The following is an 18,500-nucleotide window of genomic DNA, read 5'->3' on the forward strand; positions in this document are numbered from 1 at the left end:
TGTAGAGAGCGATAAGGTCTCCCCTCAGCCTCCTTTTCTCCAGGCTAAACAACCCCAGCTCCCTCAGCCGCTCCTCATCAGACTTGTGCTCCAGACCCTTCACCAGCTTTGTTGCCCTTCTCTGGACACGCTCCAGCACCTCAATGTCTCTCTTGTAGTGAGGGGCCCAAAACTGAACACAGTATTCGAGGTGTGGCCTCACCAGTGCCAGTTCCTTCTCCCAGTTTCTTTTACTACCTCCCAATTTCTCTTAATAAACCCTTCCTTTACAATAATACAAAGCAACAATGGTCACGTTTGCATGCGCTATAATTTCTTCAAATTAAAGAGACAGTTTTCTCAAGAGATTATTTACTCCATTTGAACAACTACTTTGAACCAAGAGATTGAATACATTCAGTTTCTAAAAAGGTCAACACTTGGTACTCCTTTCAGCCAAATTTGTGATGGTACAAGGGTGAAATTTTTTTTGTCTGAACTACTGCTTATTGCTGATAATTCATTTTATTTGACCTGGTCAGCTAAACAACTCTCCCCTTAGGTCTTTTCTCATATTCAGTAATTGTCAATGTCATGACAGTTACTCCCTACAAAACAGTGATGTTGGGGCAAAATGTTCTATTTTATTCTCTATTACATTCTTGATAAAGCCTAGAGAGCATGGCAGTTACAAAACCAAAAAAAAGCAAGCTTTCAATATTCCCTCCCACAGAACAGCACTGACTCCAGACTTCCCTTATTGATGCTCTGAAATATCCCAAGGATTGTATGTTTTAAAACAAGATAGCTGCTTCATATTTAGTAAGGCTTCACAAAACTTCCAGTTAGTGTTCTCACTCTGTTCTTGTTATAAAAGATTACAGTACTACTTTCAGTAAAACTTGAGAAACTAAGCATAAATGAAAAAAAAACATTTGAGAGGCCAAATATGGCAATAGCTCACTACATGCACTTGGGAACAAGCTTGAAAAATGGAGGTACCTTCTGATCCTCTGTAGGCTAGATAAGCTTTCTAAACAGCATTTAGAGGCTCAGACTTTATGCCCCAGGATGCCACCCTGGGAACATACAATACTGACAAACCAGTATATTGTTACACTCATATTTTTATACAAGCAAGTCTTACAAGGATCAAAAGCATCAAAGCAAGAAGCTCCATCCTCTTGTCTGCTTCTACTTGCTTAGTGTCTCGCAACAAACAGAACCAGCCTCAACCTGCAGCTCTCGGGAGACACCTGGGTAAGAAAATGAAACTTTTTCTACAGGAATTTGAGTGCTGCTTTTTTTGCAGTTTTGAAAGGAAAAAAAGTACTGAACCCATGTGGTTGTGCAATTAGCCTATTCAGTGCTGAAGAGACTCCTATCAGTAGAGACCAGGCAAGCTGAGCTCACTGGTTTTGTCAGCTACTCAAGACTAAGCCCTGCCATCTGCAGTCTTAATGCTGACTTATATGATACATTAAACATCATATGTCCTAGTAAATACTTGACGTTAAGTCACAGTCAGCATCACACAACTGCTACCATACTCTGAGCACTGACAGTGCTTTGTAGAGAAAAAAGTAAATCTCTGGGGAAAAAGCAAATCTTTAGGAGATGCAATGAACACAGCATTCAAATTACTACAGGCTTGTTACTCTAAAATAACCACAAGCCTAAACCAGAAATTTAGCAATGGTCAGGAACAACAAAGTAGCCAAGATGCATCACCGATGATGTTAAAAGATAGTAACAAATTGACTAAGTTAACAATCACTGATAAACAGCAAGCAAGCAAATGCTGACCTCCAGAGAAGACCAATCTTTCAAAAATTATCAGTATACTTAAGTCAGGTGATGTGCACTGCTTGGCAGGATATACACAATTTGAGCTTTTTTTATTTTGTTTTATAAAGAGTTCTAGATTTCACCCTGTCAGTAGGGTAGTGTCTACTACCCAAGTTTTGCAGGGGGTAGCCATATTTTGGCATATTATTTGAAAAAGATCAAAGTTAGGGGAGATCTATCACAGGACACCAAGCTTCCTCCTGCCTGGGCGTGACTTATTCCCTGGTCTAGACTCTTCAATGCTCTGTCCAGTTTCAGATTTTGCTCTACAAGAGTCCAGGTAGTGGGAGCTGTCACAAAACCTTCATCCTTTTCTCCTTGGATTGTCTGTTCTTTCCTAGAGGAATTCCTGGCTGAACTCTGGATTTTACAGTCTCCATTAGAAGGAATACTGTCTCAATCTCAAGATAGCTGCCCTGTGGAGGCACTTAGCAAGGTTTTTAGTTATTTAGCAGAAGCCGTTGGGTGGTTTCCTGGCTCTTCACTCTTGTAATCTAAGCAATATTAACAAATATTTATATGAAATTTGTCGTATGTCACATAAACTGTAAACGTTTCCATGAGCTCACAACTGATGTCAGATTCCAAACTACTTCGCCCTGTTTCAGGATGTCTCCTCATTTATTTTACATATCCTCATTATTTTATAACAGTAAATGAAACACGATCAGGGCATAGGTCAGGCACTGTCTGTATTGCTACATTACCAGCAGCATCTTTGGCAGAGTATTGGCCTGTACCAGCTCTTGGACTCCCAGACAATATTGTGACATTGCTTAAGCATTATCAAGAGCCAAAGACCATTCACAGCAAGCAGTTTGGATGTGGCAACTTGCTTCAGCAGGAAAACTTCATTGTACAGATGTGGGTCATGCCACGCCAGTTTGTCAACGGTAACAAAAACTAGTCCTGGCTGGCTTTATTTACTAATACTTGATGTAGCCTGAAGGCCTTTAATGTTACATTATACATGGAAAATTTAGGCTGATCTCCAAGCTTGCAAAAAGACATTTAGATGCCTAACTTCCAAAAAGGGTTCAGAGAAAGTTCCTCAGCAAGAAGAAGTACCAAAACATTATTCTGTAAGCTGTGTCACGCTGTGTCCTCATAGAAGAATTGTGACAGACAGAGATTCAAGTTTAGGATGACTAAAACACTTTCTCAGATTGCAACTGGTAGCCTTATTTCTCTCTGGGAAAGGAACACCAATACCATCAACAATGCAAATCTTGGATATCTAATTCTATACACTTGAGCTTGATATACAGAAAGATTAGATTTTTAGAGGGGGGGGGGAACCTCAGTGTGTTCTAAAATCGAGCCTCTTTCATAGCACATGAGGACAGGTTATAAAGATGAACAACTCTTCCCATCACTGAAAGGTCATTACTTACTGTTAGTGGTTCTCCCTGGAGGGCTTGCAGGATAAAATTACTGACAACTCTACCATCATTCATATGCATTCGAGGACCAAAGGTATTGAATATTCTGGCAACCCTCACTTCAACTCCTTCCTGGAGGCAAAGAAAAAAAGAATTGTTACCACCTTAATAAAAGCGCCTTTCTTCCTGAAAGTGCAAATTAACTCTCCCCTGTCCAAAAGCTTTCTTAAGAATCCTTCTTTCAGCTTTAACAAGCATTGTTTTCTCACATGAAACACTTCCAACCTCTCATCAACACTACTGGAAACTGTAGTGCATACAGCAAGTTAATGTATACTAGTTCTCAGTATTTGTAATGCAGATTCTAAATCAGTGCTAGAATAGCTGATGGTTTCAGCACATGCATTTTCTTCCAACAAGAACTTTATTTTTCAATAGTACCCTTCCAACAACAACTTATTTCACCTGGGACTTATCTACATTTTTTGCACATATGTGAAGTCTCATAATCACCAGATATAGTACCAAGGTAGCATTTCCAAAGATGAGAAAAGTTGAACACTTCAGATAAGTATCTTTACCAATGCTATAAAGTGGCTTTGTAACCACAGCCACAACATTTCTTAGCTCCCTGCTACTTATTAGGCTGTGTAAATGCATGCATTACAATCCAGGTCTCTTCAAACGGCTTTGTTTTTTCCAAGAAACATCTAAATAATTCCCAGAAGTCCTTTCTGGAGGATATTTTGCAAATCTTCAAAGTAAAATGCAACAAACAGGTGAAATTGGAAACTGTCTGGACAAAACATTTTAACAGTGGCAGACCGCAGACTGAAGTACTCTCTCTCTCTAGGTATTTTCTGTTTATTGACACTCATTTGGACAAGCCACAGTTCATGACAAAGCCTACAAGAAGGATGTTTGGCCTCTGTGAGCTGAAGCATGCACTTGGCTCCTGACGAGTTCAGAGCGGTGTGATATGCTATAAACAGATAGATGCTACCATGTGAAAGTGACAGCCACAAGGCAGGGAGGAAGGTGTCAACTTCAGCCCAGGCCTGTCCATCCTCCTCATACTCCCTGGTCCTCCCCTCTTCCAGAAAAAGCCATCCTTGTATCAGTCACAGGAAACACTTATTGTCTGAAGCAAACTTTGTGCTGCTGATCCAACTGAAGCAACTGAAGTCACAAGCGCAATGTTCTGGAGTTACAAACATTCAGTTATTCCTTCAGAGGATACACAGAACATCTTGTATTTTCAATGCCTTTTACTAAGGCTTAGACCAATGCTTGCCATTTTCTTGGAAGACAAGAGCACGTGTGGAAGAAGTGTATTGTTGGTACATCTGTGGCTGAATGCTGCAGCTCACACATACTTCGCTCAGGAGAGACCTGGAAACACATTTGTCTTGGAAATAAATATAGCTTCACGTACAAGAGAAACTTGCAGGAAAATCTGATCTTCCCTCTTGGGTCTCCAAGTGATTCATAAACAAATGAATTCTCAAAGAAGGTTTGTGAAAGTAATAGCATTAGCTTTTTACAGATGAGAGAGTGAGAGAGGCAAAAGGCACATTTAACACTTTGGCTATTACTTGGTGTTGAGAAATGGGAAACACCAAGTAGCATAGGTAAAACCCAACACCGCCTAGTATGGAGAGGGCCAAACAACATCCAGTTCTGTTTAACTGCAGGTAAGGTTACAGTCGCCATGATCAAATATTGTTTATATTTGCAACTAAACTGCATGCTAACAGTAACCAGGGAGGTAACCTGTGCTATAGGAAAAGCTACAGTCTTGGGTCTTTGTCACACAACAAGCTTGCACCCACAACAGAGCCAAAAAAATAACCTCACAACATCCACTTGGCCCTGCTGTGAGACACCCTGGAAAGAGAAGTCCCTTCCCATGCAAAATGCATCAGTTGGAAACATATTCTTTATTTCCTGTTAGCTAAAAAAGCACAGCAGTGTAACATGTCGAACGTATACTTCCAGCAGCATATTACAGAGGCATTCCCAATGCCTTCACTGTATCTGGAAATATATACTTTGATAGAGTATCTCATTCTTTCTTTTTGCCCAGCATTCTACCTTAAAAAGGACAGTGACTCCTTCAGGGAGGGATTGTATTTCGTGTGGGCTTTCCAGATATTGCCATTAATAACAAGTACAGAAAATGAGGCACTTGGAAACTAGTACTCAAGGTAAAAATAACTCATTAAACAATGCTGACCAAAAAGCCTCTCTTGCACTGCACAAGCTACAGAAGCAGCCTTGTTTTCCAGTATTGGCTGGAAACTAGCAAGTGATCTAGAAAAGAAAAACAACACATTCTCTATAGGCACTTACTCATAGCCACAGTGAATCCAGTATTTCTTCTCCCTTCTATTTATTCTCCTTCCCCCACTGTAATGTTGTCTTTTAAAATGAGTAACTTTTTATTTATAGTGTCATCTAGCAAAGTTTTTCTCTGCAGGCTACTCCTTTGAAAAAATCTGTTTTCTATGCAGCTGAATTTTCATGTGTGCCTGTAAAACTGCAATCTATCTTCTGAAAAGAAACTCTTCCACAGAGAGATTTTGGAGCCAGTAACTTAAAAATTGTCCTAAGTTTTCTTTCGCCATTTCATGAACATCTCCTTTGAAGTGATCCTTTTTGCATGTTGAGTAACTCTACTCCTTTTTGTATTAACTGCCTACGAATACTCGTGGTACACTCTTACCTATGTCCCATTACTCTGAATATCAACAACAACATGTTAATTATGACTGACTACCTCCACCGTATTCCCACTAGCAAAGCCAATTACTTCCCTAGATTTGTGGCAGTAAGTCATGTACAATATTTTATTATATCCTAGAGGAAGGAGAAAAATGTTTTTGGCCCACATTTATACTGCTAAACAAAAGAGAGCTTGAGACTAATCCCTGACGCCAAGATCAGATGTGATCAACTGGCTTCTGTCCTCACTCTTTAAGACTATGCCTTCCTATAGCAGATTAATCAGAGAGAAAGTTCCTTGAGCAATCCAAAAAAGAGCCCGGGAGCAAGATAATAAAATGCAGCATTGTGGGCTATCAGAACACTTCATCTCACTCTATTATTTACCAGTATGGACATGTTCACAGAGACTGTGCCTGTACAGATGGAGAGGGAAGACAGAAAAGATGCAAGAAAGATTGTTATGGCTTACAGAGATACCTCCTCTGAAGAAATACTCAGACTATTCTATAGCTGTCAGTCAAAAAGTAGCATTGGTTATCCAGTCTCCCCTGCAAAACAAATTTGTCTGTGGTCTTCAGCATGAGTCTTTGCCACTTAGTTCTAGAGATCCCTGCTCCAGAAAGTATAAAGGTATCAAGGATGCTACAATAATATCTTAACTTTAAAGATAATAGATAATAATATATAGATAACTTATTATCTATTATCTTTTAAGTTAAGTAAGATAATAACTTATATTTTACTTTTATAAGCCTTTTAAGAAAAGATATCTCCTTCTGTTGACTGTCTCAGAAAATAGATCAATACAGGATAGAACTCAAATGTCAAGAGGTTCTTTTAACGGAAACAGCTTGAACATATGCTGTGGCTGTAATTCATAAGGCTATCAGGCAAGCTTCTCTTACTCATTAACAGTGCTTCCTTCTTTGTAAAGGCTGTGGAACTATCTGAACAGCAAGCATGAATTAGACCTCCCTGCATACAAAATCAGGAAAGGGAAAGCTGCAATTGTCTGCTCTCCAGCAGACAACTGGATTCAAAAAATTGGCCAGGGAAAGCCCAGACAGTTGCATGGATATCACTGTGACCTGATAGAAGTGTTTATCAACGTTAATTACTAAGATTGTTGCCTGCATCCCTTGCTTTATTAGGCACTTTCCTACCAATTCATATTCTTTCCCATGTGTTTCAGAGACCATTAATAAACTCTCGAAATTGTTCCCAAAACCCTGAATTGTAGTCACAGCAGGATTACTAGCACAGTGTTCACTAGGATCCATCTGTGACATGTTTAAGCTACAATACTCTACACTGAGGCTTGGTCCAAGGTATTTTATATATATGTCCTGCCTATTGTACAAGCAAAATGAGATTAATTCCTGGTTACTGACAGCTTTTTAAAACTGCTTTGCAAAAACAGCAATGCTGAGATCTGAATTTCATTAACAGTAAAGCTCCTAAACAAGCTAGGAAGGACAATCACAATCATCTGACTCTACGTTTGGCAGGTCCCTGAACACAACCAAGGCACACCTCCAGTACACTTACCTTACGGTTGAAATATTACCATGCTTATAGTTCAACACTTCCCAGACTAGAGAAGCTACAACTTCTCTTCATACCATTATTTATACCTCCCTGCTAAAAGTATGTCCTATTTCTAGTACTTGCCTCAGCTTGCATACCTCTTGTACGTACTGTACATGGCCAATGCAAACAGCCATAGGCATGTTCCACCAACACTTTGACAGAAGACGTTGCCATTGGGAAGAGATGTGTACCCACTTAAGTGTGTCTATGCCTGAATTACTATGATATCCCCTTCAGACAGGGATTGTAACTTCAGTATTTTACTGCACAACATGGCTTCTGAACATGAGGCAGCAGTTAACATAACCAGTGCAATAATACCCAGTAAATGAGAACTGTATCACAGCTTCCAGTAAGTTTCCAATAAGGGTCAGGAATACATGCAAGCAAACAACAATATATACCTCAAACAATTTAATTTTAGTCATCTGCACAATGGAGAGTTCTGCAGAGTTATACTCATGAATTAGTGTAACAATGACAGTTACAGGAAAATGGCTTACCACTGCTTTTAGAGTAATGGTGGCTGTATGAGGAGGATGCATCTTACGGACAAAAATAAGAGGTGTACCAAATTGAAAAGAACATCAGAAACAACACACACTTTGCATCAAGAGATGAATGCTGCTATGGATATATTCTTATTCAGACACCAGATAAACTTAGTGAAATGAATCAATCTCTAAAAAAAGTTTAAAGTCTTCCTGACTTCAAAATTCAGTTTGCACAACAGTGTAACAATATCAAGAACAAAGAACTAAGTTCTCCAATTATCTGAGGGAAATCAGAAGATGTGATTTCTTACAGCACAGCAAGGAAAGACAGACAGACAGAAAGACAGACAAGACAGAAACAAAAACCACCCCCAAAAAACCCTAGAGCACAGAGACTATGGAAAGCATTCAGTCTTCTCTTGGGAAACTGCCTGTATTTGTTTAGTCCCTGGCTTTGACAATCGTTTCAATCCGGTCTTCTACCTTGTCTATGGTACAAAATTATTCTGTAATTGTTAACAGCACAGAGCATGTAGAAACAGTAGAGATACTAGAGTATTAGCAAAACCATTAAGTCTGAATATGGGCCAGAAGGCCTGACAGTTTTTTCCTGCTTTATTTTCATATAATTTGGAAAAAGTGTTGCTCCACTGACAGAAAAAAACCTCCTATTTATATTCATGTTATGTTTGTATTAGGAAGTTCTGACAACTCAGATAAAACAATACAATTTATAAACAGATACTTAAATAATGAAACTCTCCACTTACAGAGGGGCTCCTATTACTAATGACCCAGTGAAACAACAGGTTGCATTTCTGTAATACTGCCTCAGATTCTGACGCATTCTGTGTCTCTCCTTTTCACCTCACTTCCTCCAACTGAATGTTAACAACAGATGGCTTTGGAAAACTATATTCCACTTCTACATTTGTACAAGACCAAACACAATGTTTTGGTTCATGTGCAGAGCAATAAAATTATTACAGACAGCTCTAACAACTCTAGAAAATGTGCAGATCCGTTAATCCGACAGTACAGAGAATACGTACCAGCAGGTTTTACAAAATGGCAGGACTATTGGAAGGGCCGTACAATGGTAACGGCAACAAGCCAGTTTCAAAAGCTTAGCATTATTTAATCTCTATATTATTACAGTTTGCAGGACTTGACTTTACTGAACTATGGGAAAGGATTTTTATCTGTGGTTTCTCTTTTCCAAAGTATAAAGGCCTATTTGTGAAGCAATGGTTGAAAGTAGCACTGTTTCCTCTTTGAAAGTGGAGTCAGTTAATCAAGATAAAAGCAACTAACAACAAACAGTACTTTAAATTTTCAACAGAACTGCCACATTTATTGAGAATATTAATATAACTGTGAGTATGCGACCTCTCGGACTTTGCAAAGGAAAGAAGTTGTGAGCAATCTTTTTCTTTTCCTTCTGAATTTCACTGACTGTATATAACAACTCAGATGGGACACCAGTTGCGGTGCTGACACCCCTCATTTTAGCGGTCAGCAGTGAGAGGGGCTGTAGCATCTCAACTCTTCTTACCTACCTTAGAGGCACTGCCCAAGGTGGCTGACTGCCTGTAGCACCTTACAGACCCCCCTCTCCAACCTTGGCATCACTACTATTCCTGGATGTGAAACTCCTCTGCATGGCTTCTAAAAAGCTAAAGGAATTAATGATATCTTTTACCACTACGATTTAGCTTTGGCCTGCTATACCTCCAACAGTAACCCCCATCTGTGTCATTAAAGGACTGTTCTCTGGGCTTTTGACTATTGCCCTGAGGAGATGCAATGCTTCTTCTTTTCCACCTATGCTGTCAGAACCACAAACAATTCAATTCCATTCTTCCACAAAAAGCAACAATTCTGCATCTTTTCTTAAGCAAACTGCTAACAAACTTAATGTGACAACACAAAAAAAGAATGCTGCATGCTTAAAAATAATCTATATTGAATATAGGTAACAACGAGCGATAATGAGAATACAGGATAAACTCCCAAAAGACATTAAAGCAAAACTGCTTTAAGTCAACATAGCTATTTGTTTTCTGTCTAATTACTCAATAACTGCCTGGTTATTCACTATTCAATGCCTTTTGAGTTGCAATTCGATCAACAGTTTTCATTACCCCTACATTTTACATCAAGGCTTTTTATGATTACTGAAACCAACTCAATTTCTGAATTAAAGATCGGGGGGAAAGTACAACTTAATGTAAAACAGAAAATCACCCTAGTGTTGTAATGGCAATGCACTTCTATATTTAACAAATTGCAGCATCAGTTTGCATGTGTTATTCTCTCACATTAATATAATAAACTTCACCTCTAGCATGTCTTCCCTTTCTTCTGTTACCTATTAAGATTTTTTGGCACCTTGAGTCTTCACAGTCCTGGTTACAGAATATTCTATAAGGCAGAGCATAACACTTGTCCACTTAAAGAAGTTTATACTTAATATTTAGTTATGATAAGTCACATCTGTATATGAAGTTTATGCAAAAGCATAAAGCACTGGAAGGACTAGGAAGGATAGGCAGAATAGTAACAAAAATAAGAGTACAGAATGGAGAAAGTAAACAGATTGACAAGCTGATGAGAGAGTTTCAAAACTTGCTTTGCACCTTGTTAAGGCAAGTGAGTGAATGGAAAAAGGCTTTCCAGGAGGGAGTGCTAGCAAGCACTGAAAAAGAGATGAAGAGAAGCGAATTCTGAAGAAGTCTGAATCAGAGAATGCAACTTAGTGCCCAGATGAACAGGGCAAGGAACTAAAGCTTCCCATGGCTTGAGAAAAGTTCCAGAAGCAGGTACTTCCACTCACACTACGGAGCATGGCTGACCTACGCTCCCACATGAATTAAAGGACGGAGAGCTGCTCACAGAAGCCTATAGCAAGTATCTTCTCAACCACACACACAGGTGCCTCACATGGGAAGAGATGAACTCATGTCCATGCTTTGAATTTGTGAGCTCTGCATTTCTCCAGAAAATACTGAACTCCCGACCTCTCCTTTCAAGCAGATGCTTATATATTACTGAATGCTACTACTACCCTTGGACTCTTTGATAAGGAAGTACTGCTGGGCTTGTTTAAAGATAGAAGCTGTAAAAAGGAGATAAAGTCAAGAAATGCCTAATTCATAGGGTCAAAATAAGTGAACAAAACAATGCTGCCAGCAGAAAAGAGCGTACCGAAAAGGTCTTGGTCAGGACAGGCTACTGAGGAACTCTGACAACTGTGAATAAAGAGTCATAATCTTTGACTAGATTCAAGAACTGTTCTGATTCAAACAGCCTGTCTGGAAGTATAATGTAGAAGTTAACTTTTATGTTTTTTGGAAACGTGATTAGATATATAAGGTACCTAACTATGTGCATGATGATGGAACACTCACGAAGAAATTACCAAAAAAGCAGAAATAAGTTTGCTTGTTTCTTCTTTTTATTGAAGCTGAGAAGATTCTGGAAACACTTTAGCCGGAAATCTTGTAAATCCAGTTGATTTGGGCTAGGTCACTCCTGTCTGAAAACCCCCTTAGAAGCACAATACTTCTTTTCATAGCAGTAGTCAGATTTTTCCACTAGTAAAAGATAATGTTTCCTCCACTAATAACAGTGCATTGTCTAAATTCTGGGGGAAAAAAAAAAGCTTAACAGTGTTTCAGAATATACATGAATGTGGGACAAGCCAGGGCAGACTTCACTAACCCATAATAAAGTACTAGAAATATCTCACAGAGCTGCCCCTAGGACAGAGAGCTCATTTGCATCATGAGTTTTCACTAAATATACGTGTGCATCGCAGTTCCACCTTACAAACCTTTACTATCCTTTGTAAATCCTGCATTAAATTTATGGGATAGTATCATGACTCATCCTGTGGCTTTAAGATACAGCCCATGACCTTCAAAATGACCTACAGTCTTGCCCTTCTAAAAGAATACTGCAGTGTGTACCACAAACTTGCAAAAAAATTCAATACCCTACAGTACAAGAATTTATCATAAAAACTGCAATATTCAACTGCGAATGGATTTCCAGACCCACGAGGAATATTTTTCTACAGTGAAGTATAGAAGACATTATCCTGAACAAGAGCAGTACCCCCATATTGTACCATAAATGATTTAACAGAGCAAAGGAGACACGAACCTCTGCTGTCTCTGTCTGGCAGAAGAGATAAGAGAAAATTACTACAACCTCTGTACTAAAATACCACCTCTAAAGTCTTACTACTTAATTCTGTTTTCAAGGTTTTTAAAAGCCCTTAGTATTTTATCATTTAAAGGTTTAAAATTCTACAGAATATACTACATTTGATTGATTTATACCTTTGTATATTACGGCTGCAAACACCAAGAAATGGTGATACGATTTTCTTTAGTGTGCCACATTTTCTAATCGAATAGTCTCCCAGAGACTAGCTGAACAGCAATTAAATAAGATCAGATCTACATACAGAAAGAGTTGATGCTGGGTTAGTTAATGATGAGTTTCTACTTGTTGATTATAAAACCCACAGAAACTGGGATGTATCATTTCACAAACATATTTTAAATTGCATTTTTATCCTCATGTTACTGTATTTGAAAAAGTGCATTACATAGCTGAGTATTCATCTCTTTCGTTAAGGGCTGTATTTATACCTACATAATTTTAAGACATTTCTGAAGTGATTTAAAATACATTGCTCCTATATGGGTACTCATTAAAGAACCTCATTTTTACCTGTATATTCTGATTTCAATTATGCTCATTAAACATTCCACGTTTATCAGTAATGACCCTATTCAGCAAAGCACTTCTCAGCACAGGACCAAATTGAAACAACTCTGTTATCTGGCTCCCAAATTAGTAAAGTCACCTCAGTTTAATCTGTCTAAAAACTATTTACGATACTGAAAGCCATAATATGTCTATCAAGAAGACTAAAGCACATTTTCTTGAAGAACACTGCTCATTTAAAAAAACGCAACAGATGGGAGCAATAAAACTTTTGCGTTAAAGAAAACAGAATTTGCAGCTACAGTATGAACGCTCCTACTCAAGACATTCTCTTTTGCCCTCCTACCCCTAAATACACATATTCCAGTTTTGCGACACATTTGGCCTTCATAATTACAGAAAATCCATTGAATCTGATACAAGTTTAATACCTGCTTCATGTATGCATAACACATGGTCTCTGCAACCCGCTTTCCTTCATCATAGCAGGCTCTTGGACCTATTGGATTCACATGGCCCCAGTAATCCTCATTTTGAGGGTGAACTTCAGGATCTACGGGGGGAAAAAAAAAAACCACCTTAAATTATCTTCTGTCAAAAAGGTGACTATATATAATGAATCTTTCAGTAGATCACTGGTGTTATATAGTTTAACAGCTTCTCTCTGAACTGTGCATTTAAAAGATATTAAGTTTCAACACCATTCCTTAAAAGTGTACTCGCTAGAACCATGAAAATGACAGTCAAGGAAGATGTAAGACTCTAGTAAGGCTCTGTGTGCATGCATGTGTTCGCTCTATATGCTTGAAACAATACAATCACTTTGCTACACTTCCCCACTTTGCTATCTGTGCTGCCTCACTCTCCTTACTGGGTTTGAAGTTTGCATACCTTACTACTAAACTTTCAAGTGTTACAGTTTAATTTTTTAAACAATGTTGATGGTCAGTTCTGATTAACCCTTCCAGTTTTTATGCTGCTCACTGACATAATTACAGATGAATTACTGCCATATGAGAGCCACAGAGCAATGACAAATGCAGAGAGGTTTTACACAATTACAAAAGCCTATAGCAATTTTAAAAGGGTCCCAGGAGGTGCTGTGAGCTGGAAGGCCACTTCAGTTTCTGTCTGCTTTCTGGCAGAGGCAGTCTTACGAAGCACTTGGAAGCTCTCTATACAACACTGCTTTGAGAACCCCTGTGGAAACAGCTAACATTTTCTGACTTTATTTTCTGTCCTTTATTTTTCAGCAAAACAACTTTATCTGTTTAGTCAGAGTATGATATGAGTAGACTCTCTCCACTGGCTTTACTGACACAACAAAGCCTAATAAGGGAAGTTTCAAGTTTTCTGCTTCAGCAGGCAGATTGTAGCAGAGCAATGAGGCTCCAAAACTTGGGGGTTTTTTTGCCTGTTGGTCACCTGTTCCAGAAGGGAGTTTGTCCAATTACAGAAGAGTCTTTAGGGCTACCATTCTTCTCTGTGGAGCCTGACTGTGGATAATCAAAGGCAAGGGAGGCAATAGGAATGCTGCACATGCTCAAGCAGCTTATTTGGTTGCCTGGTCCCGTTAGTGGATCTCTTGCTTGGGTATTTGCTTTGAATCTTCTTGACTGAAGTTATTCCACCAAGAGCGTACTCCTTGAGGTATGTTTTTTGTCCTTCCTCACTTTTTCCTCACAAAGGTTTGCATCTTGTTAGAGAGATGAGTATTTTTTGTTTATTTGTTTTTTTAAAGCCTAGATGCTCACAACTACTGAAGTTGAGCAGGTGACCATGCCTGTGTATCTCCATTAACCTTGCAACACTGCTATTACCAATTAGGCAAGAGTTCACAACTGCAGGAAGTTTCTCTAGTAGGCAGTCTGTCACACACCCCAAGGAAGTACTAAAGATTCTCATGGCATCCAGCTAGCAGTTCTATCAGTCATTCTCTTGCTACTTCACTTCTTAGTAACAGCAAAAGGAAGAAGGAGAGAGATGGCACCATTGCTCAATATTACGTTTTAAGAGACAACGCAATGGCACGCATGCACAGTCACTATTTTCTTAGATTGGAGATTACGTCCTCGTCTCTTGCACTGTGCTGCACACACTAGGGCAATTGCTAAATCGTAACAATACAACTGGGGAAGACAGAAGCACATTTGCTACCGAAATGTAGGTCGGTAGGTCTGGGGGTCGGTCTCTTCTCCCAGGTAACAAGTGATAGGACAAGAGGAAATGGCCTCAAGTTGCGCCAGGGGAGGTTTAGACTGGATATTAGGAAATTTTTCTTCACCGAGAGGGTTATCAAGCATTGGAACAGGTTGCCCAGGGAAGCGGTTGAGTCGCCATCCCTGGAGGTATTTAAAGGACATTTGGATGAGGTGCTTAGAGACATGGTGTAGTGGTGGTTTTGGCAGTGTTAGGTTTATGGTTGGACTCGATGCTCTTAAAGGTCTTTTCCAACCTATATGATTCTGTGATTCTGTGAAATACTCTTTCTTTACAGGTTTTTATTATGGCATCTGGATTTGTAATCAGAGTTCAACACTCAAAATTCCTGCGCAAGCCCATTTGAAAAAGAGCCATAAACTAAGACATAGGAAAGTTACAGACAAAGTCTCAGCCTCCTTTCACCACTCTGACTCGAGATTTAAAGCAAGTACTAACGCTGACATTTTAAGCTGTGAGAAGTACATCTGATAAAGAAATCAAGCTAAGACAGTAATGAAAATCTATCAATCATCTGACAAAAGGTTTGTAAATACCCTTTTACAGAGTCACATCTCAAGAGCTCTAAACTCTGTTTTATCCTTCTTACCTCCATACACCTCTGACGTAGAGGCCAGCAGCAGCCGTGCTCCAACACGTTTGGCTAACCCTAAGTTTTGGGCAGGGAAAGAAGAACATAATTAGATCAAGTTCAAGAACCTTTCAGTCACATTAACAGCTTTAGTGTGATCCCATTTTCCATGTTATTAAAGATAATTCGATTTATCTCATTAGATAATTCTAGCTGTAAATCACATCCATAGCTCCCACTCCCGAGCTAGAAAACTTGAGAAATGGCAGAGCAGCACCCACATGTGATGTGTTTGCTTCTGGGACATAAAGTTACACTGAACCAAGATCCAAGAACTTAATACATTACACCCTAAATGAAGGCCAAGTAAGCATAAACCATTCCAGTTATGAAATCAGGATCTTGAAACGACACACATTATGATTACTAAAACTTACAGATAAGCTACATAAAGAAACTGATACAGAATAACATGTTGTAGGACAAAAATCAATCATTTCCCCTTTATTATGCCCCTTTAAACAGCCTGGCTGATCCTACCCATCAGTTGAGATTATTCTGCACTCCATTTCAATGACTTTCTGGCCTTCAAGTTGGCATGGCAAATCAAAGAAATCTCTCATCTATGCCGTACAACTGTCTGGTACCTCAATAGCTTTTAAATCACTTAATTCTCTGAATGGTACTCAGTAGAGCATCACTTGAATGAGAAACTCAGCTGAGCTAATGCCCAGCGGTTTTTTTGCCTCCTAATAACTCTTAGGATCACTGACACCCAGTTCAAGCTGCAGCATATGCCAAATGGATCAAAGATGGGAGAAAAAGTAGTGAAGGCTTGAGGCCTTCTTTTCATAGGCCCATTCCCAGCATCAAAACCAACAAAGCTGAAAACGTTGCCTTGTAATTATCTAGCATGAAGCTAGACTTTAAACGTTCTTGCAGAATTTGCTAGCCAAGGCATGCGCAAGAGGGTGCAGTGCTCTTGATGTTCAGGGTTTACAGGGCCAATGCAGTTCCACCTAGTTCAATGTCTGCTGTGGTGGAAAGGAACAGTCACTCATGGCAAACGTGAGAACGTCCTACAGTCACCAAGGTGAGAAATGCAGTCATGGACACAACTTTGCTATAAAAATTCCATGCTCTTAGTCGTTCCTATGACTTCTGTAATAACTGCACAGTTATTAGTCCATAGCCAAGTTACAGGCATGAAGTTCTTGCGCTTTGATAGCTGAGCTTGCATGTTGCTGGAGTTCATCTGCAGATATATTTAAAGGAAAAGTACAAAAATCTTCAGAGGGGAAGACCTCCCCTTATTTTTCTTAAAGAATCAACTTTTTAAAATGTTCAACTCATCTGCTCCATCCTCCTCTCCCTCCAGTAACTCTGTCCAAGTTATATTATGTCTAACAAAGTTAAGTAAGAAAAAAGATTTCCACTTACCCAGCATATTTAATGTCCCAATAGTGTTGGTCTTTAATGTTTTTATAGGATTATACATGTAATTTGGAGGAGAAGCAGGAGATGCTAGATGATAGATCTGGTCCACTACAGAAAACCAGAAGGGGGGAAAGAAAGCATTATTATTTTCCCATATAACATATTAAATGAGAAAATATTATGGTCAAGAAACAAGTACTTCTTTCTGCATTTCCTAACACTGGAACTCAGCAGTTCCTATATTGTTACCTACGGATAATATATACGTATGCAAACCTGTTGTAACCCAAAGCAAGTCTTACTTTTTAGTAAAACAAAAACTAAAGCATAGTATATATCAACACTATTGACACAGATACAGAAGTCTGTCTGGGTGTTGACGTTTTTCACTTCTAAAAATTTTAGTTATGAGTACTTCAGAGACATTTACAAGCTGTAAAAGTATATGCAACATTCTATTACCCTCAAGTTTTTAAGTGACCATCAGCTTCAGAATATTTTTCTCACATGGAATCCCAAGCAAAGATGGCAGAATTTTTTTTTTAATAAATTAATTTAAAAGCAGGAGGAACCTTTTGGGAAAATTAAATATTGTATTTTTATTTGTAAGCCACTTGTCAATGAAATATTAATGGGATTAGTATCACATTTATATTTTAAATATGTATGCCAAGATATGGGCATGCAACTTTTGTCCTTTTTCCCCTATCTATTGCCTTTGCTCCACTGGTGTTCTATGCTGCACTTTAGATAACACAGCATTTTAGCTTTATAAAAAAACAAAACAAACAAACAAACCTCCCCAGTACAGAGATTCCAGCCTCCCCAGTTATGAAATATAATTAACCAATACACTTGACCATACCTTACAATCAATGAAGGTATACTGATGCCTAACCTAATTTAAAATAAGGTAGCTTGGGTACTGGCAACAGACTGTCCAGGTAGTGCAAGTCCCAATCATAACTAATAAAATTTGATGCATTTCTGTGATTGCAGTGTAAACAAACCTAAAGATTCAAATCACCCATTGGAAATACATATTCCACACAACAGCAAATTAGAGCCTAGTATAAAAAACCTAAGCAGTTACACCACTGTCATGAGTATAGACTAGGGCCTGTGCGAACCTCATGAAGTTCAAGAAGGCCAAGTGCAAGGTCCCACACCTGGGTCAGGGCAATCCCAAACATGGACACAGGCTGGGCAACAAGTGGATTGAGAGCAGCTGTGCAAAGAAGGACTTGGGGGTACTGGTGGATGAAAAGTTGGACTTGAGCTGGCAATGTGTACTTGCAGCCCAGAAAGCCAGCTGTATCCTGGGCTCCATCAAAAGCAGCATGACCAGCAGGTCAAGGGAGGTGATTCTGCCCCTCTACTGCATTCTTATGAAACCCCACCTGGAGTACTGCGTCCAACTCTGGGGCCCCCAGCATAAGACAGACATGGACGTCCTTGAGCAGGTCAAGAGGGCCATGAGGAGGGATGGAACACCTCCCATATGAGGACAGG

General features: G+C 39.1%; 1 protein-coding gene across 1 annotated transcript in view; it reads right to left on the reverse strand.

Annotated features, from left to right (window-relative positions):
• The window catches only part of UXS1 (UDP-glucuronate decarboxylase 1), a 67,116-nt gene that overhangs the window by 9,977 nt on the left and 38,639 nt on the right, over positions 1 to 18,500 (reverse strand). The window contains exons 7-10 of the mRNA XM_075524821.1: positions 16,992 to 17,096; positions 15,570 to 15,629; positions 13,192 to 13,313; positions 3,222 to 3,341 (exon numbers count right to left, since the gene is read on the reverse strand). Coding sequence (XP_075380936.1) covers positions 3,222 to 3,341; positions 13,192 to 13,313; positions 15,570 to 15,629; positions 16,992 to 17,096 — 407 coding nt within the window. The remainder of the gene's footprint in view (positions 1 to 3,221; positions 3,342 to 13,191; positions 13,314 to 15,569; positions 15,630 to 16,991; positions 17,097 to 18,500) is intronic.

The sequence above is a fragment of the Mycteria americana genome, chromosome 1 (assembly GCF_035582795.1).
Source record: "Mycteria americana isolate JAX WOST 10 ecotype Jacksonville Zoo and Gardens chromosome 1, USCA_MyAme_1.0, whole genome shotgun sequence".
Classification (NCBI taxonomy): Eukaryota; Metazoa; Chordata; class Aves; order Ciconiiformes; family Ciconiidae; genus Mycteria; species Mycteria americana.